Genomic DNA, 22,397 nt, shown 5'->3' on the forward strand with positions numbered 1-22,397 from the left:
GACAAGAAGATCCTTGCAAATTCAAGACTAGCCTGAGCTACAAAATTGAGTTCAAGGCCAGCCTGAACAGAAAAACCCTGTCTCAAAAAGATCAATAAATAAAATAACATGGAAATAAATTATCAACACCTATACATATTTTTAAAGTTAATAGAGTGCCTAAATACTGACTCAGAGGAGTAAAAAGGGTTAATTTATTTAAAAGAACACTTTTAAATATGTAATGCTCAAGTGTGGCTGTGCAGGAAGATAGTGAAGTCAGTGAAGTAAACACGTGATTACACTTGTCATCATGAATGTAAGTTATACATGCATGCTGTATTTGTGTTATAGTTAGCATTTAATGATGTACTTTCACTTGGTGAATGACTTTCTAAGTTTCTAACAATTCAAAGTACATTATTCTTGAATTTATCTGGCCTTTGAGCTGATAGAAAATTCAGTGAGTAGTTAAATATACTTTGCAAAATAGATTCTAGGCTCAAAAAACTAAAAATAATTTCTTTTCTGAGTTCTGGCAGAGCCATCAAGGGTTCTTTTTATCTACTGCCTCAAATATTCCAAGATATCTGGTCTTCATAGTTGATGACAGTAAGGTCCCCCATCTACTTCACTGACAATTGAAACAACTTCCACAAGCCTCTTAAAATACTCCTTTAGGTGGTGGTACCACTCCTTTTGAGACCGGACAGAAGTTTCAAAACCTCTGAGTTCTGAGTGTAAAAATTAAAGTATTAGTCTACTATAATGTAGGTCAGGATAAATAGGTCTGGAATTTTAAAAATAAGAGAAGATTTTAAAAAATACCAGTTGCATAAAAGAGCAGTCTTTAAATAGACTTAACATGATTTGGATTAAATATGTGGCAAGGAGAGATTTCAGAAGTGGATGAGGTTTCTCACTTTATTTTCCTAGGAAAGTAGTAGATATAACAAGACTAGGAAATGAAAGAATGAGTTTTAGAGAGCAGATGAAGTTCAACTTGGAGATGAACCGAATTCATTTGCTTATTGTATAGTCAAATGTTGGATTGCAAGTAGCTTGCTCCACGAGTGTTTCACAACAGTAGCAGACATCTCTAAGACATTTAACTTGATAAGTGAGTGATATCTTGTAATACGAGTAATATGTCATGCTGAACATCACATGATCACAACTGAGTCTCCCTCTCGCTGCTTTGATATACAAGTGCTTTAGATTGCAAATGGAATTAATTAATCTTTCAAATTAAAGTTTTATTTTTATCCCTAAGTAGAGATTTCCATAGTACTTGGAAATGCAGAGTCAGAGTTTTGAATAGTACTCAGAGCTGGACAGAAAGATTAAGAAGTTAGTAACATCACAACTATGGTTAGAGCAGTGAAATTTGAAAAGCAGATTGAGAAAGGAAAAAGAACAGAGCTAGAGTAGATCTTTGATGAATGTACTTGGAGAAAGAAACAGAAGAATATGAAGAGTTTCAAGGAGAATGACGGCTGGCTTAAAGAGGCACTGGTAAATGGTTATTCAGATGGTCAATAGAGCCAAATGCCTCGAGAGGTGTTTGAGAGCTGAGATCTGGTTCTTTTAGTTAAATATTTAAACTGGATAAGATAGTTTACTCCATTTGGGTATACAGTTCGTTTTTCTGTCTCTCTCTTACATACCCATCCCTGTGGGCTTTTTAAAAAATCAATATATTAAATAACATATTAATAATATATTAATATATAAATAATATATTTTCTGAATTGAGAGTGATTTTTTTCTTTCATGCAACCTAATAGTTCTCTTTCTAGTGGTCTTTAGTCCTCTTTCACTGCTAGGATTCATATTGATTATCTTTGTTGGGTCAGTGCAGCAAATGGGATGGGAGGACTGTAATATAACCAGAAAGAGAGACAGCAGTGGCCTGCGTAGGATTAACAGGAGTAGACTTGTACCACTACAAAATGGAGCTCAACCTTATTTTTTAAAATGTTTCTTTAGAGTTTAAAGGTTTTTTCAAAGCATAGTAAAGCATATATAACAAAAGTTATAATTTTAACCATTTTTAACTGCAATTTCATGCCATTAGTACCTTCACAGTGTTGTGCAGCCATTGACATCATTAATCTCCAGAATTAAACTGTCCATCTACCTCCCACCCTCAGGCTGCAGCAACTGTCCTACTTTCTATGAATTTGACTCTTCTGGGAACCTCATATAATATAAGGCTTATTTCACTTAGCATAATGTCTTCATGTTGTAGCATGTGTCAGAGATTCATTCTTTTTTTAAGACTGAATACATACTCTGTTGTAAGTAAGGCTTGCATTTTGTTTATTCTCTCGTTAGTCTTCTTGCCCCTAGTTTTGTTTCCCCAAAGCAGTTTCCATGATACAGTCATAATTACCTTTCAGAAATGTGGATAAGGGACCAGCAGCATAAAGTGCTTGCCTGGCAAGCGCTAGGTTGTGAGTTTGATCCCTGGTACCAAAAAAAAAAAAAAAAAGAATGTGGATAAAGTTATAGAGCTCAAACTTACTTTACTTCCCAATCATACCAAAAACATAGTTAATATCTTATACAGTGCATTTTGTGGTGTGATGGAAATAGTTCTTTGTTTTTATGAGGCTTCCAAAAACTTGTTTATGGATTGTCCTCAATGCTTATTTGTATGTATTTAGTATACACATATGCAGTAGGTATATCAGGGTTTGGCAAATAGTGGACTGTGGGCCATATGCTACTGAAAAGAGTAGACAACAGAGACTCCTCGTAAAGCCCATGTATTTATGGCTGGTTTTTTTTACAAAAGAGGTTTTATTGATCTCTGGTATATATGTAAAAAATTATTTTTGACTTAGTTAACTTATTCATCCTTTAAATTTCAACTAGTTAAAACATAAGTTTTTCAAAGACATGAAATCCCTTCTTCAAACATCCCAAATCCTCACTTGAAGACAAGTAAGAGTGAAAGTGAGGAGCGTGTAATTCCAGCTGGTGAGGCCTGTATGTGCAATGCTAGCATGTGGAGGAGCACAGTCACCTGTCTCAGTAGGGCTTTGTCACACACTTTTTGTCCCCATCTTCTGTTTGCTGTGGACTTTGTGCTACCTAACACTGAGTACACTGAAATTATTGTTTGTTTGACCTTCTTGTCTTCCCAAATAGACTAAGTACCGTGAGAGCAGAGCCAGGACAGAACTTCCATTAGTATGTGTTGAAGGAACGAGACCCTTGTTGAACTTGGCAGTAAATCAGAACCAAGCTCATGTAGGACCTAAAATGATTTTTTTCCCTTTTCTGGCTTCTTAAGAATATAGTTACAAAATACCCAAGGTAAAGAACCTGAAAAACTATCTATTCAGATGTGTTGTCCAGCGTAGTAGCCACTAAGCCCCACTTCACACTTGAACTATGGTTAGTTAATGCAGATTGAGATGTGAAATGTGAGGTATCAGACTTCAAAGACTTTTAAAGTGTAAAAATGTAAAACATACATTAATAGTTTTCTGTACTGATTACATATTGAAGTGTTGACATTTTTGACATATTGAATTGAACCATTAAATTGTTTTCACTCGTTTCTCTCTCTTTTTTTTTTTTTTTTGAGTCAGGGTCTCACTATGCAGACCTTGACTCAACTGGCCTTGAACTCACTTTGTAGCCCAGGCTCTCTTCAGATTCACAGTAATCCTCCTGCTCGGCCTCCCAATTGCTGGGATTACAGGCACGCACCACTATGCCTGGCTCTTTTTACTTTTCTAAATATTAGAACATTTAAAATTGTATGTGTTTTAATAGTACTGTTCTAGGGTGTTGGTTCTTAAAATATTGCTGATGAGTGAGAATCATTTGACAAATTGTAAAGATTATTGGATTCTACCTCAGATACTTTGAACTAGAATCTCTGAAATAGGGCCCTGCTTGTGGGGTTTTTTTCTTTTTCTTTATTTAACATGATTGTTCACTCTACCATTGAGCCATGCACTCAAACCCGTCTATGTGTTTTCATAAAACTTGATGATTCTAATGTCATTGAAAACTCAGTCCTTCCCCTCATTTTTATAGAGATGGAAACTTGAATCCTGATTCACAAAGTAACAATAAATAGTTTTCATTTTACTGTGCCCACATAGTTTGCCAGAGTCAAAATCATGTTTGTTTGTTTTTCCTAAGTGGTTTTTTAAAAAAATTGAAACAGTGGTTCTTGACTAAAGTTGGGATTCTTATTGTCTTTATTTGGTCATTTCAGCTTTTTGCCTTTTCTGATGTAAGTCCCCCCCCCCCCTTTTGAGTACTGAGAATTGAACTCAGGACCTCACACTTGCCAGGCAGGTACTGTGCCACTGAGCTATAGTCCCTTCCCCATTTCAGTTTTTTGAAAACTAGTTATTTGATGCTTTTCTGATTATAGTTTATATATTTAATGTCAACCTCCCAAATGTCTTTCTGTTGAGTCTTTTTTTTTTTTTTTTTTGGTGGCATCGGGGATTGAATTCATGACAGGCAGGCACTTATGCCACTGAGCTAAATCTCCAACCCTTTCTCTTGACTCTTTAAAGGTAGGCTGTAAGATTCAGGTTTATCATGATTTTAAACTGATTTAAAGCAAAGTCTTGAATTGTCGCCATGGTTATTGTAACACTGTGGTTATTATAACATTTTTTTCAGAGACAAATAAAATATACTTTTCCTTATAGAATGTTAAGGAACTTTACAACTTCTTAGTGTAATTGCTATGAATGTCTGGGGCTAACTTATCTCTGGTTTTCTTTGACTTATTTCATGATAGTTCAAAAAAGTAATGGCTAGCTTTTGCAGAAGTTAGTCTATAATCTGAAATTTACCTTTTCTTTTTTAATGTGTACATGTTAGGGGAAGATGCCAGGGATTGAACTGACCTACAACCCCAGCTCCCTCTATATTTTTATTTTGATTCAAAGTTGCACTGAGTTGCCCAGGTGAGCCTTGAACTTGTGATCCTCTTCAGTGTCCCTCAGTGTTGGAATTATAGCCATAAGGCGCCATGCTTGCCTCTAAGGCTTATCTTTGACTTGCTTTAAAGTGGGCTATATTCCAACATACAGCTTTACTAGTCAGCATTCCTTGTTTATTCTGGACTGTTGTGTAGAGGACAAGCATGCAAGTGTAAACTTGACATTATAGGTTAATAGCCATGCAATTCAAGTTCAAATTGAAGAACTTACAATAACTAAAGATGTATTTGTTTGTTTAGAGCCAAGGTCTTGCTATGTAGTCCAGGCTGGCCTCAGATTCATGGTGGTCCTCTTGAGTGCTGGGACTACAGACATGTATCACTATGCCTGGGTGATTTATGAAATTTTTTCAAGTGGAAGTGCCAAGCTGTGTTTCAGTGTAATACTCTTTTATAGCTTAGAAAATTAAGGTAAAAGGACTAAACCAAAAAGCTTGAGTTCTGTCCTAGTGCATTTGATATGATTTTGGTGACTGTTGTGGTTTATGTCAGATATTTCCCCCAAGTCTAATGCTGTCATGGACACCTACCATTTGTGATTGGTTACTGTCTGGCACTGGGTTGGTGGTGTGAGTGCTATACCCACCCATGGGTGAAGCCAGCATACAGAGAGAAAAAGGCGTGTCTTGCTTTTTTCTGTTCGCACTTGTTGTTTGCGGCCACCATGAACTGCTGCCCCTCAGCCATGGCACTTTGCCTTGGAGCCAATTGAGTATATACTAAAACCTCCAACCTGTAAGAAATAAACCTTCGCTTAACTTTGGTCATCCAGTATTTTGTCTCAACAACAAGAAAAAAAAGTAAGTGTGATTGAGGCAAGTTATATTACTGTCTACTTTGGTTTTCTAAGTATTGAAGTGGGAGTGCTGGAGAATACTAGAGAAGGTGGCCTTTGAGACTCTCCTTTGAATAGCATGGTTAGGGTCTGATTTTTTTTTTTTTTTTTTTCTCTTTCTTCAAGGTGACTTTTCATATTAACCTCCCTGCTTTTCTCTTGAAGGGTCAGATGATTTGTCTGCAAAGCTGTGGGATGTAAGCACAGGGCAGTGCATTTATGGCATCCAGACCCACACTTGCGCAGCGGTGAAGTTTGATGAACAGAAGCTTGTGACAGGCTCCTTTGACAACACTGTGGCCTGCTGGGAATGGAGTTCCGGAGCTAGAACCCAGCACTTCCGGGGGCACACGGGGGCGGGTGGGTTGCCTTTTTTTTTTTTTTTAAGGGTTTTAACAGTTGCTTTATTCTCATTTAAAACATGGAGTCAAGTACATAAAACCTTTTCTTTTTCATGTGTTTTAAAATTGCGCTTCCATTTTATTCTGTTTCTCAATTGCAGTTATTTCCCTTTTTTCAGTTATTCTTAGTTGGGCTATTTTGTACAATTTTACTTTTTCTTGTTGCGTTTAAAAATTCTATATACCCTTGTGCTGGGAGAGTTACTTTCCCCTTGCCTGTTTTCATTTATATTCTGTTTAACAGAATCTAATTCCATATTAACAAACTGGATTAAGTCCCACACTTGTAAATTCTGAGGGCTTTATTTGTAGATTCAGGGCTGACAATCCTTTGAAATAAAGGTGGTTCACAACTGTTGTGGTCTTCTCAGATTACATTTTTCGGGAGTGTGCTTAACAAATTATTAAAGGGAGTAATCACTGAGAGATAAAAATATTCCTGAATATTTTCTAATATAAGTACAGCAGCCTTATTTTGCAGAAAACTGGTCTTTTAAATGTAACCTTGAGACTCAAGCTTCTCCCTCTACTGTATTTTGGGGCTGTATATAGAAATCATATTGAGCTATTTCCCAGCCTCTTGTGCAATCAGCTCCCTCTCTTTTTGCCTTTATAAATTGCAAGCTATGCCCTTAAGCATCACATTTATGGGAAGCCTCCTGGGACTTCCTGAAAAGATGGGGCCTGTCTGTTGTAGTTTCTCCATAATCTGTGCTGTCACAACTTTCATCATACAAGTAAGTATGATAGTCTTGCTTGCTTACCAGACCATAGCCTTCCTAGGACAGGAATCCTTCCTGCTTTGTTCACCCTGTGTCCTGGGTTCCTTGTACTTTTATCTGGTGCTCAGTAATTCTTTAGATTAAGTATCTGTTTTGCTGCTAAAGCATCCTCCTGCCCTCCCTTTTTGTTTATGCACCTGTTAAATTTTTCTTCTTTATTTGCTATCTGCTGCCATTTATTGTAGAAATATTTCATGACGTATAATATAGTATAGAACTTATGTATTAAACTGTATATTGATATTCTACAATGTCAAGATACACTATGACATCAGATGCTTTTACTCCTGACCAGCTTTGAGAACCCTATGCTAAAAAGATATTCTACTTGCTGTTTCCTGGACATTGATGTGGCTTTTCCATGTCTCTGCTGTTCCCTCTACCTACAATATTCTTTTTCTTTTCTTGATAAACTCTACTCATCCTTCAGGGCCCATCTCCAAAATCGCCTCTTCCCTGAAGTCCTCCCTGGTAGCCCTGGGCAGAGTTAGTCATTCTCCTTGGTGTTTCCCTAGCAAGAGGTAAACTTTTACTTTTTTCTGGACTTCCTCCTCTTTTCTGTGCTTAGAATTTCTTAAAGGGAGGACCAATGTCTTCATCTTTGGGTCCCCAGTGTCTCTTGGCAGATACTTAAAACAAGTACTGAGTATTTGCTGTACTGTCTGCAATGATTTAGGTGCTAAGTATACAGCTGGGAAGAAATTCAGACACTTTTGAGTGAATGACTTAGTCTGACCTTTTGGTCCTTGGATTTTCCTATGTTGGCTTTTCTTGAGTCTGAGTAGTGTTTTGCAGATTGTGTTCTTTACATTTTTGTCTTACTGTCATTGCAAATCTGAGTAGGGCTATGTATGTTTTCTCTCCTGCACAAGGTAGGCAAATTTTTGTCAGGTGTCAGGGAGGCAGTCCTAAGAAGGGATGGCATTACTTTCATCACTGGTTTTGCCTTACTCTGAAGCTGGCATGAATACAAAATTGCATTGTTCCTGGGAATTTCTAATCTTAATAAACTATAATTGTAATAAAAATTTTAAAATTGTTCTTAATCACAAAATTGCTGGTTGAGTAGTACCATTCGTGTAATAACTCTGATTAGAAAGCTTTTGAGTAGCTAAGGAAAGAATAAACGTTTTTGAACATTTATTATAAAAAATTGCCTTGACAGAGATGTATTTTAATTTTGTGTATGTTATATGTACTAGTGTTTAGCGTGGACTACAATGATGAACTGGATATCTTGGTGAGTGGCTCTGCAGACTTCACTGTGAAAGTATGGGCTTTATCTGCTGGAACATGCCTGAATACACTAACTGGGCACACGGAATGGGTCACCAAGGTAGGAAAACTTAGAAGAAACCTTCTTTATGTCAGGCTTTTCTTGATGGGCAATGGAGGTTGGTAGACAATGCCTTGTAAGTGTTAGACACTGCCTTATAAGTATTAGATGATTCATAAATGAACTAGATGCAGTCACAAAGAGTGATAGCGTATGACAATGACCAGCATATTGAAGACATTTAGTAAATAGTTTAACAAATGAGTGACATAAATGTTTATGCACCAGTTTTTTTTGTTTGTTTTTTGGTGTTTTTGATACTGGGAATCAAACTCAGGACCTTGCACTTCCCAGACAGGTGCTGTACTGCTGAGCTGTATCCTTGGCTATGCACCAATATCTTGAAGGTGAGGATTGTGGATACTTTATTTTCCCCTTTGGAATGAGCCTGTTTCTATTTTAACTAAACTAGCAGTTTTCATTATGAGAAACTGATGTTTCCAGAGTGGGGCAGGTGCTAAAAATATGGCTCAGCAGTAGAGTACTTCCTTAAGGTTCAATTCTCAGCACTGCAGAATCAACACTCCCCCTCAAATGGAGCAAAGAAACGTGTACAAATTCTTTTAAAAAGTGCGTGGTATTACCCAGTTTCAAGCCAAGATTGGTGTGAGATCAACTTTAACATGGATATGCTATTTGGAAGCACTTTTCTTCAGCTTTTAGCACTCTTTTGTAAGGGACTGAGGACACTGGATTGAGCAAAATACCACAGATCCAAACTTTACCCCTATTGATGTTAGTGTAGTAGGAGAAAGATTTTACTAAGCAGTAATTTTGCAAATAAATGCTGTATAGTTACAGATTATGTTAAGTTCTGTGATGGAAAGTACAGTATTCTATAAGAAAGTTAAGGAAAAAGGGGTGTTTTTTTTTTTGTCTTTTTGATACAGGGTTTTGCTATGCAGTTCAGGCAGACTTTGAGCTCACTTTATAGCCCAGGCTAGTCTTGAACTTGCAACAGTCCTCCTGTTTCAGCCTCCCAAGTGCTGAGATTACGGGCGTGTACCACCACTTCTTGCTAGGGAAAAGCTTTTTGAGAGCAAAAAATCTGATTAGCAGGAAAGAGAAGCTGAAAGAGTGTTTCAGAAGATGTGATACATATATAGACCCAGGAATGGGAAAGAAATTTGAATATTTAGTGGCCAGAAGGTAACTGGTGAAGCTCTGCTGTAGTTGGGGAAAGTGGATATGTAAGTGACAATTGTATATGATTTACTAAGCCATAGTAAGGACAGTGGACCTCAGAATTTTACTAGGAAACATCAAGAAGTTCTGATCAAGGGCCTGATGTGACATGTTTTGAGAAACCCAAGGTGAGTAAGGAGTGGATGTATTAGAGTGAGGCACAATAGTAGATACAGGATGACCAGTTAGGCTTAGTGTAATCAAGAGTTGCCCATGATTTGGACCTAACTTGTGTGGCAGTGAAAAAAGAAAGGAATGTATCTTTAAGGTTAAAAGCACCTGAATTTGCTCATTCACTTTGGGGAACAAGGAAGAATGAATTAAAGATAACTGAATGAATTAAAGATAATTGGGTGGGAATTAGTTGGAGCTAAAGGGTGAACAGTGTGAGATCAGTAACTACATGTTCAGTGCCTTCAGTTTTTAAACAGAAGTCACTAGCATTTACAGATTATCCGAAGTGCTAGTGGAGTGTCAGCTTCTGTTAATTACTATTATTTACATAGTTTTTATTTCATCTTCATTTACCTGACCTGAAGTAATAGGTGCTTTGACTCCTATTTTCAAGATGAGGAAAGTAAGAAACAGAGCTTAGATAAGACTGGTGATGTAGCTTAGTGGTAGGATACTTGCTTAGCATGCCAGGTCCCGAATGTGATTCTCAACACGTTAAAAAAAAAAAAAAATTAGATGATTTCTCCCAGTTTTGCAAAGTTAGTACATGGCACATTCTTCTGGTTTCAGGACTAGTGCTTTTTCCTTTGTAATGTATATGAAATGTGTATGTATATGAAAACAGATCATTTGCATATACTGCTGTGTCTGTATTCTCTTTTCCTTACATTTTCTATTGTTATATCACATTTTATAATTTTAAAAATTAGTCCTAATGATTGTTTCCAGACTAAAGATTAAATACTGCCGACATTGAATACTTTCAGATACTGCTAATAATATTGAACCTAGTTTTGGTAAAGTTCTCAGTAGCAGTTAACTTGGTAATGGAGTTTTAGCTTAGTTCTAGCATACCATATAATTTCAAGTGCACTTTCATATTTTAATTTAAAAATGAAATGAGAGCAGTATAAACATAGGATTCATGTTAATGTTTATGTTTGCAGGTGGTTTTGCAAAAGTGCAAGGTCAGGTCTCTCTTGCACAGCCCTGGAGACTATATCCTCTTAAGTGCAGACAAATATGAGATCAAGGTGAGGTTTTTTTCTCCATTGCTTTGTTTCAACAATAACGACAACAAAATATATGACAACTACAAGAAAATTAAGTGATATAGCAAGGGAGACTGTAAGAGAGAGGCTGAAAATGTCTTCCTCCAAGTCATTATACCCAGTGGAAAAGGAGATGGTGCACTAGCTCTGTGTACTGTGCAGTTTGTAACTCTGATTTCTATCCACAGAAAAAATTTTCACTATTACTTTTAAGACAGCTGCCTACTTGTATTAGTTTCTAGGAATAAACTATGGAAACAGTCGTTTGTTATAATAATCTGCAAAGCATTTATAGATACATATATTCTTATTGGATCTTTTAAATCATCTGTGTGGTAGACATTATCTTCTTAACAGGAATAGAGATTCAGAGGTTAAGTATTTTACATAAGATTATACAGATGAATCAGGTCTCAGATCTGTGACTCTTGACTATAACACCTGAGTCTTTAGGAATATTTTACTTTGTCTCTTATATTGGGAAATGCAAGCCAGATTGTTGAAGGGCAGTTTTTTTCTATGGTGATGTCACAAGTTTCCTAATTTTTTTCCCTCTAGATTTGGCCAATTGGGAGAGAAATCAATTGCAAGTGCTTAAAGACACTGTCTGTCTCTGAGGATAGAAGTATCTGCCTGCAACCAAGACTTCATTTTGATGGCAAATACATTGTCTGTAGTTCAGCACTTGGTCTCTACCAGTGGGACTTTGCCAGTTATGATATTCTCAGGTGATGTTTTGTCAGACCTCATATTTTAACTTTGAAAGGCTGCTGTAGTTCAGTACTAAAGAGAAGACTGTTTGAATATACTAGTAAATAATCTTATTTTGGGGAAATATTTACTATAACAGTTACAGACAGTTATATATGTATTAAATGTAACAGATAAAATGTTTTGAGGCAGTAAGTAGATGAAAAAGGGTTATATGCTGAAACCTAAAGATCTTTAGATTTTTTAATACAGTTTTGAGGTTTGAACACAGAGACAAGCTATGTTCTCAGCCCTTTGTACCCCTGTCTGGTCCTGCCCCCCCCCCCCCCAGCCTTTTGAGACAGGGTCTCCCTGAATTATCCAGGCTGGCCTTGAACTTGGATTACTCCTGTGGCAGCCTCCTGAATAGTGGGACCAGATTCTAATTCCTTTTTTACTCTTTTTTTTTTTTTTTTTTTTTTTAATTTTAAAGGGGGTAAAATTGAACACAATAAAACAGAACAAAAAAGGACATAAGAAAGCAATGTAAGAGATAATAAATTTCAAAGCTAGATAACCTGAGATCTTCACTATCTATCATATTTGTCTCTTGTTTTCTTCCAAATAGTTGTCCATGTCTTTGCATACAGAGAATTCATACAAAACAACATAGTATAAAACTGATCTGAATAGAATGAGGAAAGTGTTTTAGGTCTTCAAAACCAGATAATAGTGGCTGGGGATTTAGCTCAGCGGCATAAGCACCTGCTTTGCAAGCGCATGGTCATGAGTTTGATCCCTGGTACGGATAAAATAAAAAGACAAAAAAAAAAACCCAGACAATAGGGAAGTCACTAATGGTTGTCGTAGAGTCTCTTGTTCTCCTCAAAATAGCTGTCCATGCTTTCATGTTCATTGAAGTTCAACAAAACAAAACAGGCATGGGGGGAAGGGTTGCTTGGTTTCTCAGCACTCCAGATCCCAGCACGGCATGGGTCCCAGTAAATGCCAGTGACTCCTGTCCTGGGCCACCGCAGCCTGCCATGCTCACAGTCGCTCACAGGGTGGTGGCTGCTTGGTTTCCTGGCGCTCCAGGTCCCAGCATGGCGTGGGTCCCAGTAAACGCCAGTAGCTTCTGTCCTGGGTCGCTGGAGCCTGCCTCGATCACAGCTGCTCACCAGGGTGGGGAGGAGTTGCTTCAAGCTGTTTTTTTTCTAATGAATTGACCATTTCACTGCCCAAGTTCTGAAATGGCCAACAGACCATAGAAAGACATCTCTTTAGGCTCCTGCTTGAAACCAACAGTGTCAGGAAGCTGCCAGCCTTGATTCAGGATCAGTCCTCTTTTTATCTTTTTTTTTTTTTTTTAACTGTTATTGGGGATCGAACTCACGACCGCCTGCTTGCAAGGCAGGTACTTATGCTGCTGAGCTAAATCCCCAGCCCCAGTCCTCTTTTAATGCATAGAAATCTTGAACTACTTCCCCTTACATGATTTAGCATGCTTTTCTGAAAAATGAGGGACTCAGATGAGACTACTAATATTTAAAGTTCTGCTTTGTAGTTCGTTGCAGTTCTGCATTATTATATGACCCTTGCCACCTTAGTGGGGTTGAGAGATTATGTGGTATTCTATTGATGAGTAGGCAGAGGAACCTACAGAAAGTATAGCTTGTAGGGTTTCTCTCCAGAGAAATAAGTAAAAGGTTCTTGGACAAATAATTTTGTGATTCATCCCATACCATAGGTCAGCTTGGATATTAGCAGTGTCTGTTGGCATATTTGAGGCTGGTAGCAGCCAGTGCTATGTGATAAATTAGAAAATTTATTGATAGGCTTTGGTTGAAGACCCAGTGCCATCTATTACGGGCTGCATGATTTTCTGTAGATTTCTCAATTCCCCTGTGCCTCAGTTTCCCCATTTATAAATAAATATTAAATATAGTGAGAACCTAGTACAGGGCAGATCTTTACTAGCAAGAACTCTGAGAAACCTTACAGTAAGAAAGCTGTTAGAATTTGTTTAACCTGCTGTACTTGCCTGTTAACAGTTCAGAGTTAATGTTACATAGCATAGTCTGGAAATGCTGACCAGGCAGAATAGAGGAAACTGATCATTCTCTTCATTGTTTTTATGCATGACTATTTGATGCGCTGGTGTGGGAAGCAAAATTTTTATTTATTTATTTTTTAAAAAATATTTAAAGAAGAGAAAATTTAAAAAGCAAAATAGAAAAAAAAAGTAGAATACAGAATTTTTAAAAAATTAACATAAAATTGCTAGTTGTCATCTTAACAATAGTTGTTAAAGTTACAAAATCAAAGCATAAAAGTTAGCCAGCAAAATTTTAAGAGCTTTTTTTTTTTTGTCTTTTTGAGACAGGGTCTCGCTGTGCAGTTCAGGCCTTGAGCTCACTTTGTAGCCTAGGCTGGTCTCAAACTCGCAACAATCCTCCTGCCTCAGCCTCCCGAGTGCCGGGATGACAGGCGTGAGCCACCACGCCTGGCTTAAGAGGCCACATCTTACTGGTCATGAAGTTTATAACCTCAATTCTTGCTGAAGTCTGATCAGTGTTGTGACCAGTAAGATTTCAGAGGCATCAGAATCATTTCTAGAAATAACTGATGATTGTGCTTTGAGAAAATAAGATTGAAACATCCTTAAACACATTAGCCTAAGGTCTTTGTTTTATAGATGGGGAAATCGAAGCTGAGACATGATGGAGGCTTTGCCCAGCATTGCATATCTTGCATTCATCCATCCATGGCTGGGCCATCCAGTAGCCATGTAGTTAATGTACAGGGGAAACGATGAAGTGAGAAAGGAACTTTTGGAAGAAGATGATATTTTTTTTAAAAAGTCATGGGATGATCACATCTTCTGACTGAATATTGCTTTTACTTTGAATTACAGTTTTTGAAGGAGGATGCAAAAGTAACACGGAATGGAAGTATCATAGCTGTTTCATTGCTTAGTTGCTAAAGGTTTTAATTTGATCCTGCATTTATTTTTTTCACATATAGTTTATACTCAGAATGGCAGTTAAAGACCCTAGAGCCCACATGAAGGATCTGGTGGGTTTTAGTGTTTGTTGCACTGGCTCTAAAAATAATGAATCAGCAAGATTGTTTGATGATGGGAAGTACTAAGTTCAGAGTTGTCTTTGAATTTTCTGTTTTCTCTCTTATCTGCCCTTTATCCTCCAAAGACAAATAAACTGATCTCTTTTGAGACACTAGTATATATCCTGTGGCCTCATAGGCTGGATCTGGTAGGGCCACTTAAACTTTGAAGCTAATCCAAAAGAAGCAAAGTACAAGTGATAGAATGTTGCTAGGTAAGTCTAAGGTGTGATTCAGTCTCTTCAATTTGGTTATCTCAGTGTAGCAGGCAAAGTTACTTAGGGTCAAGAGCCCAGTTTCCCAGCAGGGATACCTGTTTACAGTTTTACTTATTTATTTACTTATTTTTGGTACTGGGGATCGACCTTGTGCTTGCCAGGCAGGTGCTTATGCCACTGAGCTAAATCCCCAGCCCCCTCAATGATTTTTGTTTTTTAAAGTTTTTAAATGATCAAAGTAAAAGACCTGGCAAGCCTATCAAGATCTGCATTTTGTTTCTGCAGCATATTTGTGTTTCTGTCTTTGGAGTCATCTTTACCATTCTTAAGCCCTATTTCTAGACCTATGCAGTTTCCAGTTGTACTCTGCTTTACATTGATGATTGAGGAATTACCAGACTTTCCAGCTGTTTTTCCTAGTCCTTTTGGATCTTGTTAGTAGGAATTAGTGTTTGCATTCATTACAGTACTGCTTTGTTTACTAGCAACATTTATTGAAACTTGTCTGTGTCAGGCATTGTGATGCATACTGGAAGATAAGAAATATTTATCAAACCCATGGAAATTGCTAAAGAGAATATTGATACTTAGTAGCTAAATATAGGGGTTGGTGTAGCTTACTGATGGAGCACTTGGCTAGCTTGTATCAGGGTCTATGTTCGCTTGCTAGTATGAGAGTAACAAGAAAACAAGCACAAAAATTTGATTACATACAAGTTATTTAATGCTTGCAATAAAAGGAACACAATACAGGGTACTTTTAAATATATATATATATGCTTTAAGATATATAGATTCTAAGTGCCAGGGCTAGGTATGTAGTGTTGGTGTGCTGCAGAGCAAGAGATTGCTGTTTGAAGAATTCACGTGTTAGAGATGGGAAAACAGTAGGAAACTATCAAAATATTTAAAAATTTAAGCAAGGTGGTAATAGAATCAGATTTTAGGGTGAAATTTACTAATTAAGAGTATATGAGTACATGGGGAGAGACCAGTAGAAAATTTAGCAATTGTGTAGGCCAAGATGGTGTCTTGCGCCAGGGCTGTGGTATTGGAGAGTGTAATGAATACATTAGAGAAAAAGTTAGACAGTAACATCAGTAGAGCTTGGTGATGAATCTGTGATTTGAGTAAGGAGGAAAATTAAACGGTTACCATGTTTACCAGCTTGAGCAGTTAGGTGAGTGAATGAGGAAACAGAGAGTGGTGGTGCACCTGTGGCTTTGTGCTGCAGCAGGCTGTTTGTTATTCAAGGCTCTAATAGGTTTGCTGTCCCAGAAATAGGGAAGCAGGTTTGGCTAATATATTTGGCTTTGGGCAGACTATAGGTGAGGACCTTTGCTTTATTTACTGTTCATTGCTGTTTCCAACCGTGGCTAGCATATTTTACAAGGGTTTTCAATAAATGCTGAGTAAATGAACATGAGTCATGCTGATGGAAAATAGTAATGAGTTCATGATGGTAACTCATCTAGAACACCTTATCCCTTTTTCTTGTGGTTAATTCCAGCTTTCCCAGGGATCAGACTCCATCTTGACATGTTCATAAAGGATTGCACCATGGGATATAGTTAGAAATGATTTTGGATGGATGCGCTCCTTGAACATAACCTATGGACCTAAAACAGCAATTTATTTTCCATCTAGAAAGGTGAACTCATTCTAAGCAAAAGATCAGAACTTACCTGTTTTCTTATTTTTATAGATACTTTGTGTGTGTGTGTGTGTGTGTGTGTGTGTGTGTGTGTGTGTGTGTGTGTGTGTGTGTGTGGTTTTTGAGGCAGGGTCTTGCTATGCAGTTCAAGCTGGCCTTGAGCTCACTTTGTAGCCCAGGCTGGTCTCAAACTTACAACAATCCTCCTGTCTCAGACTCCCGAGTGCTGGGGTTTGTAGGTATAACCCACCACACCTGGCTCCACAGAATTTCTTTTGCTTTGTTTTAACAATAAGTTGGACATGGTGGTATATGCCAGTAATCTGAGCACTCTAAGAGGCTAAGATTGAAGGATCACAATTTTGAACAAAGCCTGGACAGCTGAGTGAGATGTTGTCTCAAAGGGATTAGCAATATAGTTCAATACAAAGGCCCTGGGTATGGTCCTCAGTATGGCAAAAAAAAAAGAGCCCCCCACTCCCAACCGTTATTAATGCCACTTAAAATGCTCTCCCTCACTTTCAGCACACTTATCCCAGTGTTCTTGCTGCTTCATGAAGCAGCTCTGGAAGTCCTCTTTTGTGTCTTTTGTAGCACTGTTGAGTCTCCTTTTATTTCTTAAATTAATTCAGAACATTGATCTTTCATGGTCATTCTTACTTCGTGGAAGAGCCAGAAGTCACATTGTGCCAGATGTGGTAAGATGGATGATGACACGCTGAAATGTCTTCATGAGCCTGCCTTTCCACTGACTGACTGTACTTGGCAGCAATATTCATTAAAATCTTGCCTATGCAGGGAAATTCTTAAAATGTAGAAAGACCTTTAGTATTCTCTTAATGTGGAATACTCAGTTCCATTTCTTCAGGAAAAAAATACACAAAAGCAAAAATGCTTCTAAGTCCCCTGATAAAAGAACAATTTTGATTACCTTGATATTCCCATTATATTTATTGCAGCATTTGTACTGAGCATGTTCCTACCTTCTCAGTCACATGTTGTTTCTTTCTTATTCTTATGGACAAACATTGTTTAATCATCTCTACCCAGGTACCAGTCATCACTCAGCATGTCTGACACTCAGAACATCTATTCAGTTGAAATCCATTCATTTGTCCTCTGATTCATTCATTTAGGAGTTATGTGTCTATGAGTGGAGATGTCTTCTTGGGAAGCAGCTGAAAATGAAAAAAAAAAGCATGGATTCAGGAGTCAGATCTGGACTCAAATGCTAGGACTCCATTGTATTAGCTGTGTGATTAGCCTCAGTTTATTCACTGGTATAAAGGAGATAATATCATTACCCCACTGCATTATGAGAATTGAGATAACGTTATTTATTAGGGTCAAGGCCTGCCATTTAGTAAATGATAAATAAATGTCTTCTTTCTTTCTAACATTAGATTGAACTCTACTTCTTTATAACTCTTTCTCTTTCATCTTGGTTCTGTCTTCTACAGCAAGCTTTGCTCTTAAACATCCTGCTGAGAAGTAATGATGTATAGTTTCTTGGCTCTGCCATTCTCCGCCTCTCAGCTAGTATCCTTCAACTGTTCCTTCTTAATCTGGTTACCAGGCCCTCCCTGTTCTCACCGGCTTTGTAGATACATATTAGTTTGGTCAGTGTACTTGTTAACACATAAACTCTCTCTTCCTGGAGCCAGTCATACTGTATAGAGTAGTATTTTTATACCTTTTGTCTTACAGCTTTTGCCAGTGCTTCTAAAAAGAAACCAGATTTTCTGGTCAACCTTGTACTTCACTAATCCAGACAACAAAAACAGTGCTTAACTGTTTTGTTTTTTTTTCTTTTCTCATTTGTGCTGCTGTTTACTTCTATTTCTCCTGTTTTGTGCCGTTGTCATTGATGTTTTTGGAAATTGCCAGCCTATGAAAGTTGGAGCTGCCCTCCCAGCTCCTGCAGTTTTCTCTAAAAGATCTTGGGAACCTGTTATTGTTAAATATTTCTAAATTATTTTGAGAACTCTAAATGTTTGCAGCTTCTGTTTTTAGAAAGAAACCTATGTGTTTGGTGCCTGTTGAGTAGAGAAGCACTTCAGTCACTTAACTTTAGGTTTCCTCTGGGCTTCAGGATGTTTCGGCATTCTAGGAGCTGATAAGTCTTTTTAGTGATAGGAGTTGACTGTAGCCTTCTAGTTCTGACTAGTAACTGACAAATTGGGAATCCTTAGCTGAAATGTTTACCCTGCCTGGGCTTTAATTTTTCACCTCAGGAGTAAGAATGCTAGATGATATGTAAGAGCCTTCTTAGCCTGGATGGATGTTTTGTGCTTTTATGAACTTTACCAGACACTACTTACCCCCAACATGTTAATCAGACTAAAAGCCTCCTTCCAGTAAGTGGACTGGACTTTGTCTTATTTTCATTTTTAGCAAACTCTTTCATTTAATGATAACTTTGCTTGAATTTTATGCTGGTTTTAAGTGTCCCCAGAAATGATTACATTATCATCAACAGAAGCAAAATTGACTTCTGCTTCATGATCCTTTAACTCTTATTCTTGTAGGGTCATCAAGACTCCTGAGGTAGCGAACTTGGCCTTGCTTGGCTTTGGAGATGTCTTTGCCCTGCTGTTTGACAACCGCTACCTGTACATCATGGATTTGCGGACAGAGAGCCTGATTAGCCGCTGGCCTCTGCCAGAGTACAGGAAATCAAAAAGAGGCTCGAGTTTCCTGGCAGGCGAAGCTTCCTGGCTGAATGGACTGGACGGGCACAATGACACAGGCTTGGTCTTTGCCACCAGCATGCCTGACCACAGTATTCACCTGGTGTTGTGGAAGGAACATGGCTGACACCAGGAGCCACCACCACTGACTGACTTTGGGTGCCAAGGCTGCAGGTTTTGGGTGCAACCTCTCTGGTAGCCGACTGCATGAACCAAAGTTCTCTTCTAATGATATCATCACGCAGTGCACAATCATTTATCTATGTTTGCCAGGGGCCAGGGTTCAGGGTGGGGGAGGGCTTGTTTTATTGACATACAGCACAGCATGCTAATGGGGTACACCATTGACTTCATTTGTACTTAGTTTTGTTGGTCATTGTAAGAGGATGCATTTGGAGTTCATCTTTCTTCAGTGGAATATTGGTTTTAAGTAAAGTTAAATGTTTCATCTGCTAATTGGTTGCCTATGAAATCACATTCAATCTGTTATTAAAAACTTTTACCATAGCTTTTTTTGTTTGTTTGTTTGACATTGAAGCAAAGGTGCTATGATGTTGTTACAGCAACTTTTTCACATGGGGCTTAGCTTTTGTAAGTGCCAGTGTTACAAAGACCACCAAGTCCTGTGACTTTCATGAACTTTCACCAAATACCAGTTCTACAGAAAGTCTGTCTTCCAGTACAAATCTAATTCTATAAATCGATTGTTTGTAACTTGTTCTAAACCTTAGTTCTTGGCAGAGTCACGATTGGCATGATTAAAATGTGACGTACTTCTGTAGTTTATGTATTTCCATGTGAAGAAAGCTTCCCTACCAATGCTCCTGGGTGAGTGCAGCACAGAGGCAATTTGAAGTAGTACAAGGGCCACTGGGCTGGAAGATAGGTGACTGGGTATTACCTAGAAACCTGCAAGCTCAGGCATATTGTTTCTCTTGGTTCTTGTTTGTGCAGGCGGGTGTACAGTAAAGATTCCTTCCTGTACTGCATCAACTGAAGGGTACAAAGTTGATACTGCAGTTTGGTTGAATTCTCTGATTTTTTCTTCAATAATATTTAAATGAACCTCTGATACAAAGTTATTATCTGTAAGGAAATCAATGACATAAAAAGAACAAATAAAAAGGGAATGTAAAGTATGTAACAGGTTCCACTGGGAAAACATCAGGAATTGGTGGAGGAGGTGCTGTAGGAGTTAGGCTTCTGTCCAGAAGCAATGTGCTAACTGGGAGGGAAAGACCCATGAACCTGACTTCCTCATTTGCCCCTAACTTGATCTGTGACATCAAGCAAGTTACCTTTCTCTCCCTAGAACCTCATTTTCTTCATTTTTAAAATGAAGAAGTTATTCTGGATTGGGGTTGGTAAACTCAAATGCCTTAGGAAGTCATGCAGGTAACAAAAATGGGTAGGATTTGTGGGGTCCTGGAAAATGCATCTAAGAGTGAAGTTACTCAGTTCTAGCTGTTTTATCATTAGCAGAAACAACTCAGTGTTGACAGGCATGGTTTTTCTCAGGAGTAGGTAGAAATTCAGATTTTTATTTGACATCCCCTGATTTTTAAAATTTTGACAGCTGATGGGGATTATTTATAATAAAGTGGGCTAAAAAAACATCTACAGTCTGTAGATCCTCTTTAAAGATCTTCCATCCTCTTTAAAGTCAGGGAATTTAGGGCTGGGGATTTAGCTCAGCGGCATAAGCACCTGCCTTGCAAGCAGGCAGTCGTGAGTTCGATCCCTGGTACCGATAAAAAGGAAAAAAAAGACAAAAAAAAAAAAAAGTCAGGGAATTCTATAGATTAACAGTGGAAGTGGTTCGACATTATTGTCATGAGTTAGAAGGTAGAAGGGACCGATGATGGAAGCTGTCTCTTGTGCTGTAACAGGAGTAAGGGAGCCACATGTTTTATTGTGGCCTCAACAGGACAGTGGTGTGAAGATGAACCTGAGAGTTGGAACCTCAGTGTGCCTAGGCACACAGCTTATCCTTTCTTGCTGCCTCTGATACTAAGCATGCCATTTAACAGATGGGCAAAGGGCTCTGGCAGAGCTCAGTGATGTGAGCTGTAATGTGGAAACATGGCTTTTCTCGAATCTGCAATATTGGCACTGAGCAGGACCATGGACCTTAGAATCAGTGGTTGGTTTTGAGGGCAGGTTTAATTAATAATTGTGTTGAAATTCCAAGGGGATTAGGTGAAAGAAGAGCATCTTCATCCGCGGGCCAAGTCTGGAGTTAACACGTTCCGCTGGCTTGAACCAACACCGAGTACATGTGCGACCTATCGGGCAGCCTGTTCCCCTGGGTAGAAGTACTGCTGTCCCTCGTGAGATGGTCACACGTGTACCACTGGTGGGTGATTCAAGCTGCCTGGCAGTGACGTGTATGAGTTCTGCCCTGTCCTCAGTGTGTTGATCCATCTCACATTGAATTCTATACATGAGCTCTGCTTTGTCCTTGTAGAAAAGGAACCAGAATGCAGCTGGAATCTTTTTAAGGAGTCTGTGGAGACTTTGGGCAGTGATGAGAGTAAGTGACTTCATTGTCAATTAGCCTGTGACAGTACTTGAGGTTACTGATTTAATGGTCATCTCTGCCCTGCATATATCTGATAGCTTCATGGACAAGTGAGAGTAGGCATCTCTGGGAGAATTTAAAAAAAAAAAAATGACCAGCTTGAAACTATGTCTGTCCCTTTTCAGTTTTCCGTGACGAATACACATGTTATCAAGATGCTGCTGCTGGATTTTGACAGCAGTACTTGAGGCAGTAGTTGGAGTTTTAGCTTCAGTTCCTCTCCACAAATACCTTTATTTTATCTAGCCTGCAGTTAATTGCTTTTTGGTGCTGGATTTATTCATACAGTTGACTTTTAAAAATAGAAAGCTAGCTCTTTCACAAAACAAAGCACAGGTACCAGGCAGTTTATAATGAATGCTATATAATTCCTTAGATTCCTTTCACAGAGTTTGGTGCTGTTCTGTGCAGCACTAAGTTTTGCTTTTTTTTATAGCACAGAGGCAGGGAAGGAGTGAGCAGGTAGGAGGTTTCGGTAAACTTTATTCTCAACCCATTGAAAGAAAGGTTCTGGTCTGGGGATTTAGCTCAGCAGCATAAGTGCCTGCTTTGCAAGCGTATGATCGTGAGTTCAATTCCCAGTACCGATAAAAAAAGAAAAAAAGAAAGGTTCCTTCAGTTTCTTTATTTGAAATCTGACCCAAACTCGACAGTATAGAACATCAGAGAAACAGGAAGGAAAGACCCTTCAGAAGAACTAGACGCTCAGAAAA

At 38.3% G+C, this 22,397-nt stretch overlaps 1 protein-coding gene and 1 non-coding gene across 3 annotated transcripts in view; one reads left to right on the forward strand and one right to left on the reverse strand.

The window, feature by feature from the left end:
- Positions 1-19,610, forward strand: part of Fbxw2 (F-box and WD repeat domain containing 2) — a 28,931-nt gene extending 9,321 nt beyond the window's left edge. The window contains exons 4-8 of one of the 2 annotated variants that reach the window (XM_005007953.4): positions 5,964-6,158; positions 8,184-8,317; positions 10,624-10,710; positions 11,287-11,456; positions 18,942-19,610. In XM_005007953.4, coding sequence (XP_005008010.1) covers positions 5,964-6,158; positions 8,184-8,317; positions 10,624-10,710; positions 11,287-11,456; positions 18,942-19,230 — 875 coding nt within the window. In that variant the 3' untranslated portion in view covers positions 19,231-19,610. The remainder of the gene's footprint in view (positions 1-5,963; positions 6,159-8,183; positions 8,318-10,623; positions 10,711-11,286; positions 11,457-18,941) is intronic. The other variant, XM_005007954.4, reaches the window with a different exon arrangement.
- Positions 12,621-12,757, reverse strand: LOC111754337 (small nucleolar RNA SNORA2/SNORA34 family). The gene has a single exon (XR_002789040.1). It is a non-coding gene; the product is annotated as a small nucleolar RNA SNORA2/SNORA34 family (small nucleolar RNA).
- Positions 19,611-22,397: the final 2,787 nt, after the last annotated feature.

Source organism: Cavia porcellus, unplaced genomic scaffold, assembly GCF_034190915.1.
Source record: "Cavia porcellus strain 051 isolate PalLab524CR breed Dunkin Hartley unplaced genomic scaffold, mCavPor4.1 scaffold_1, whole genome shotgun sequence".
NCBI lineage: Eukaryota > Metazoa > Chordata > Mammalia > Rodentia > Caviidae > Cavia > Cavia porcellus.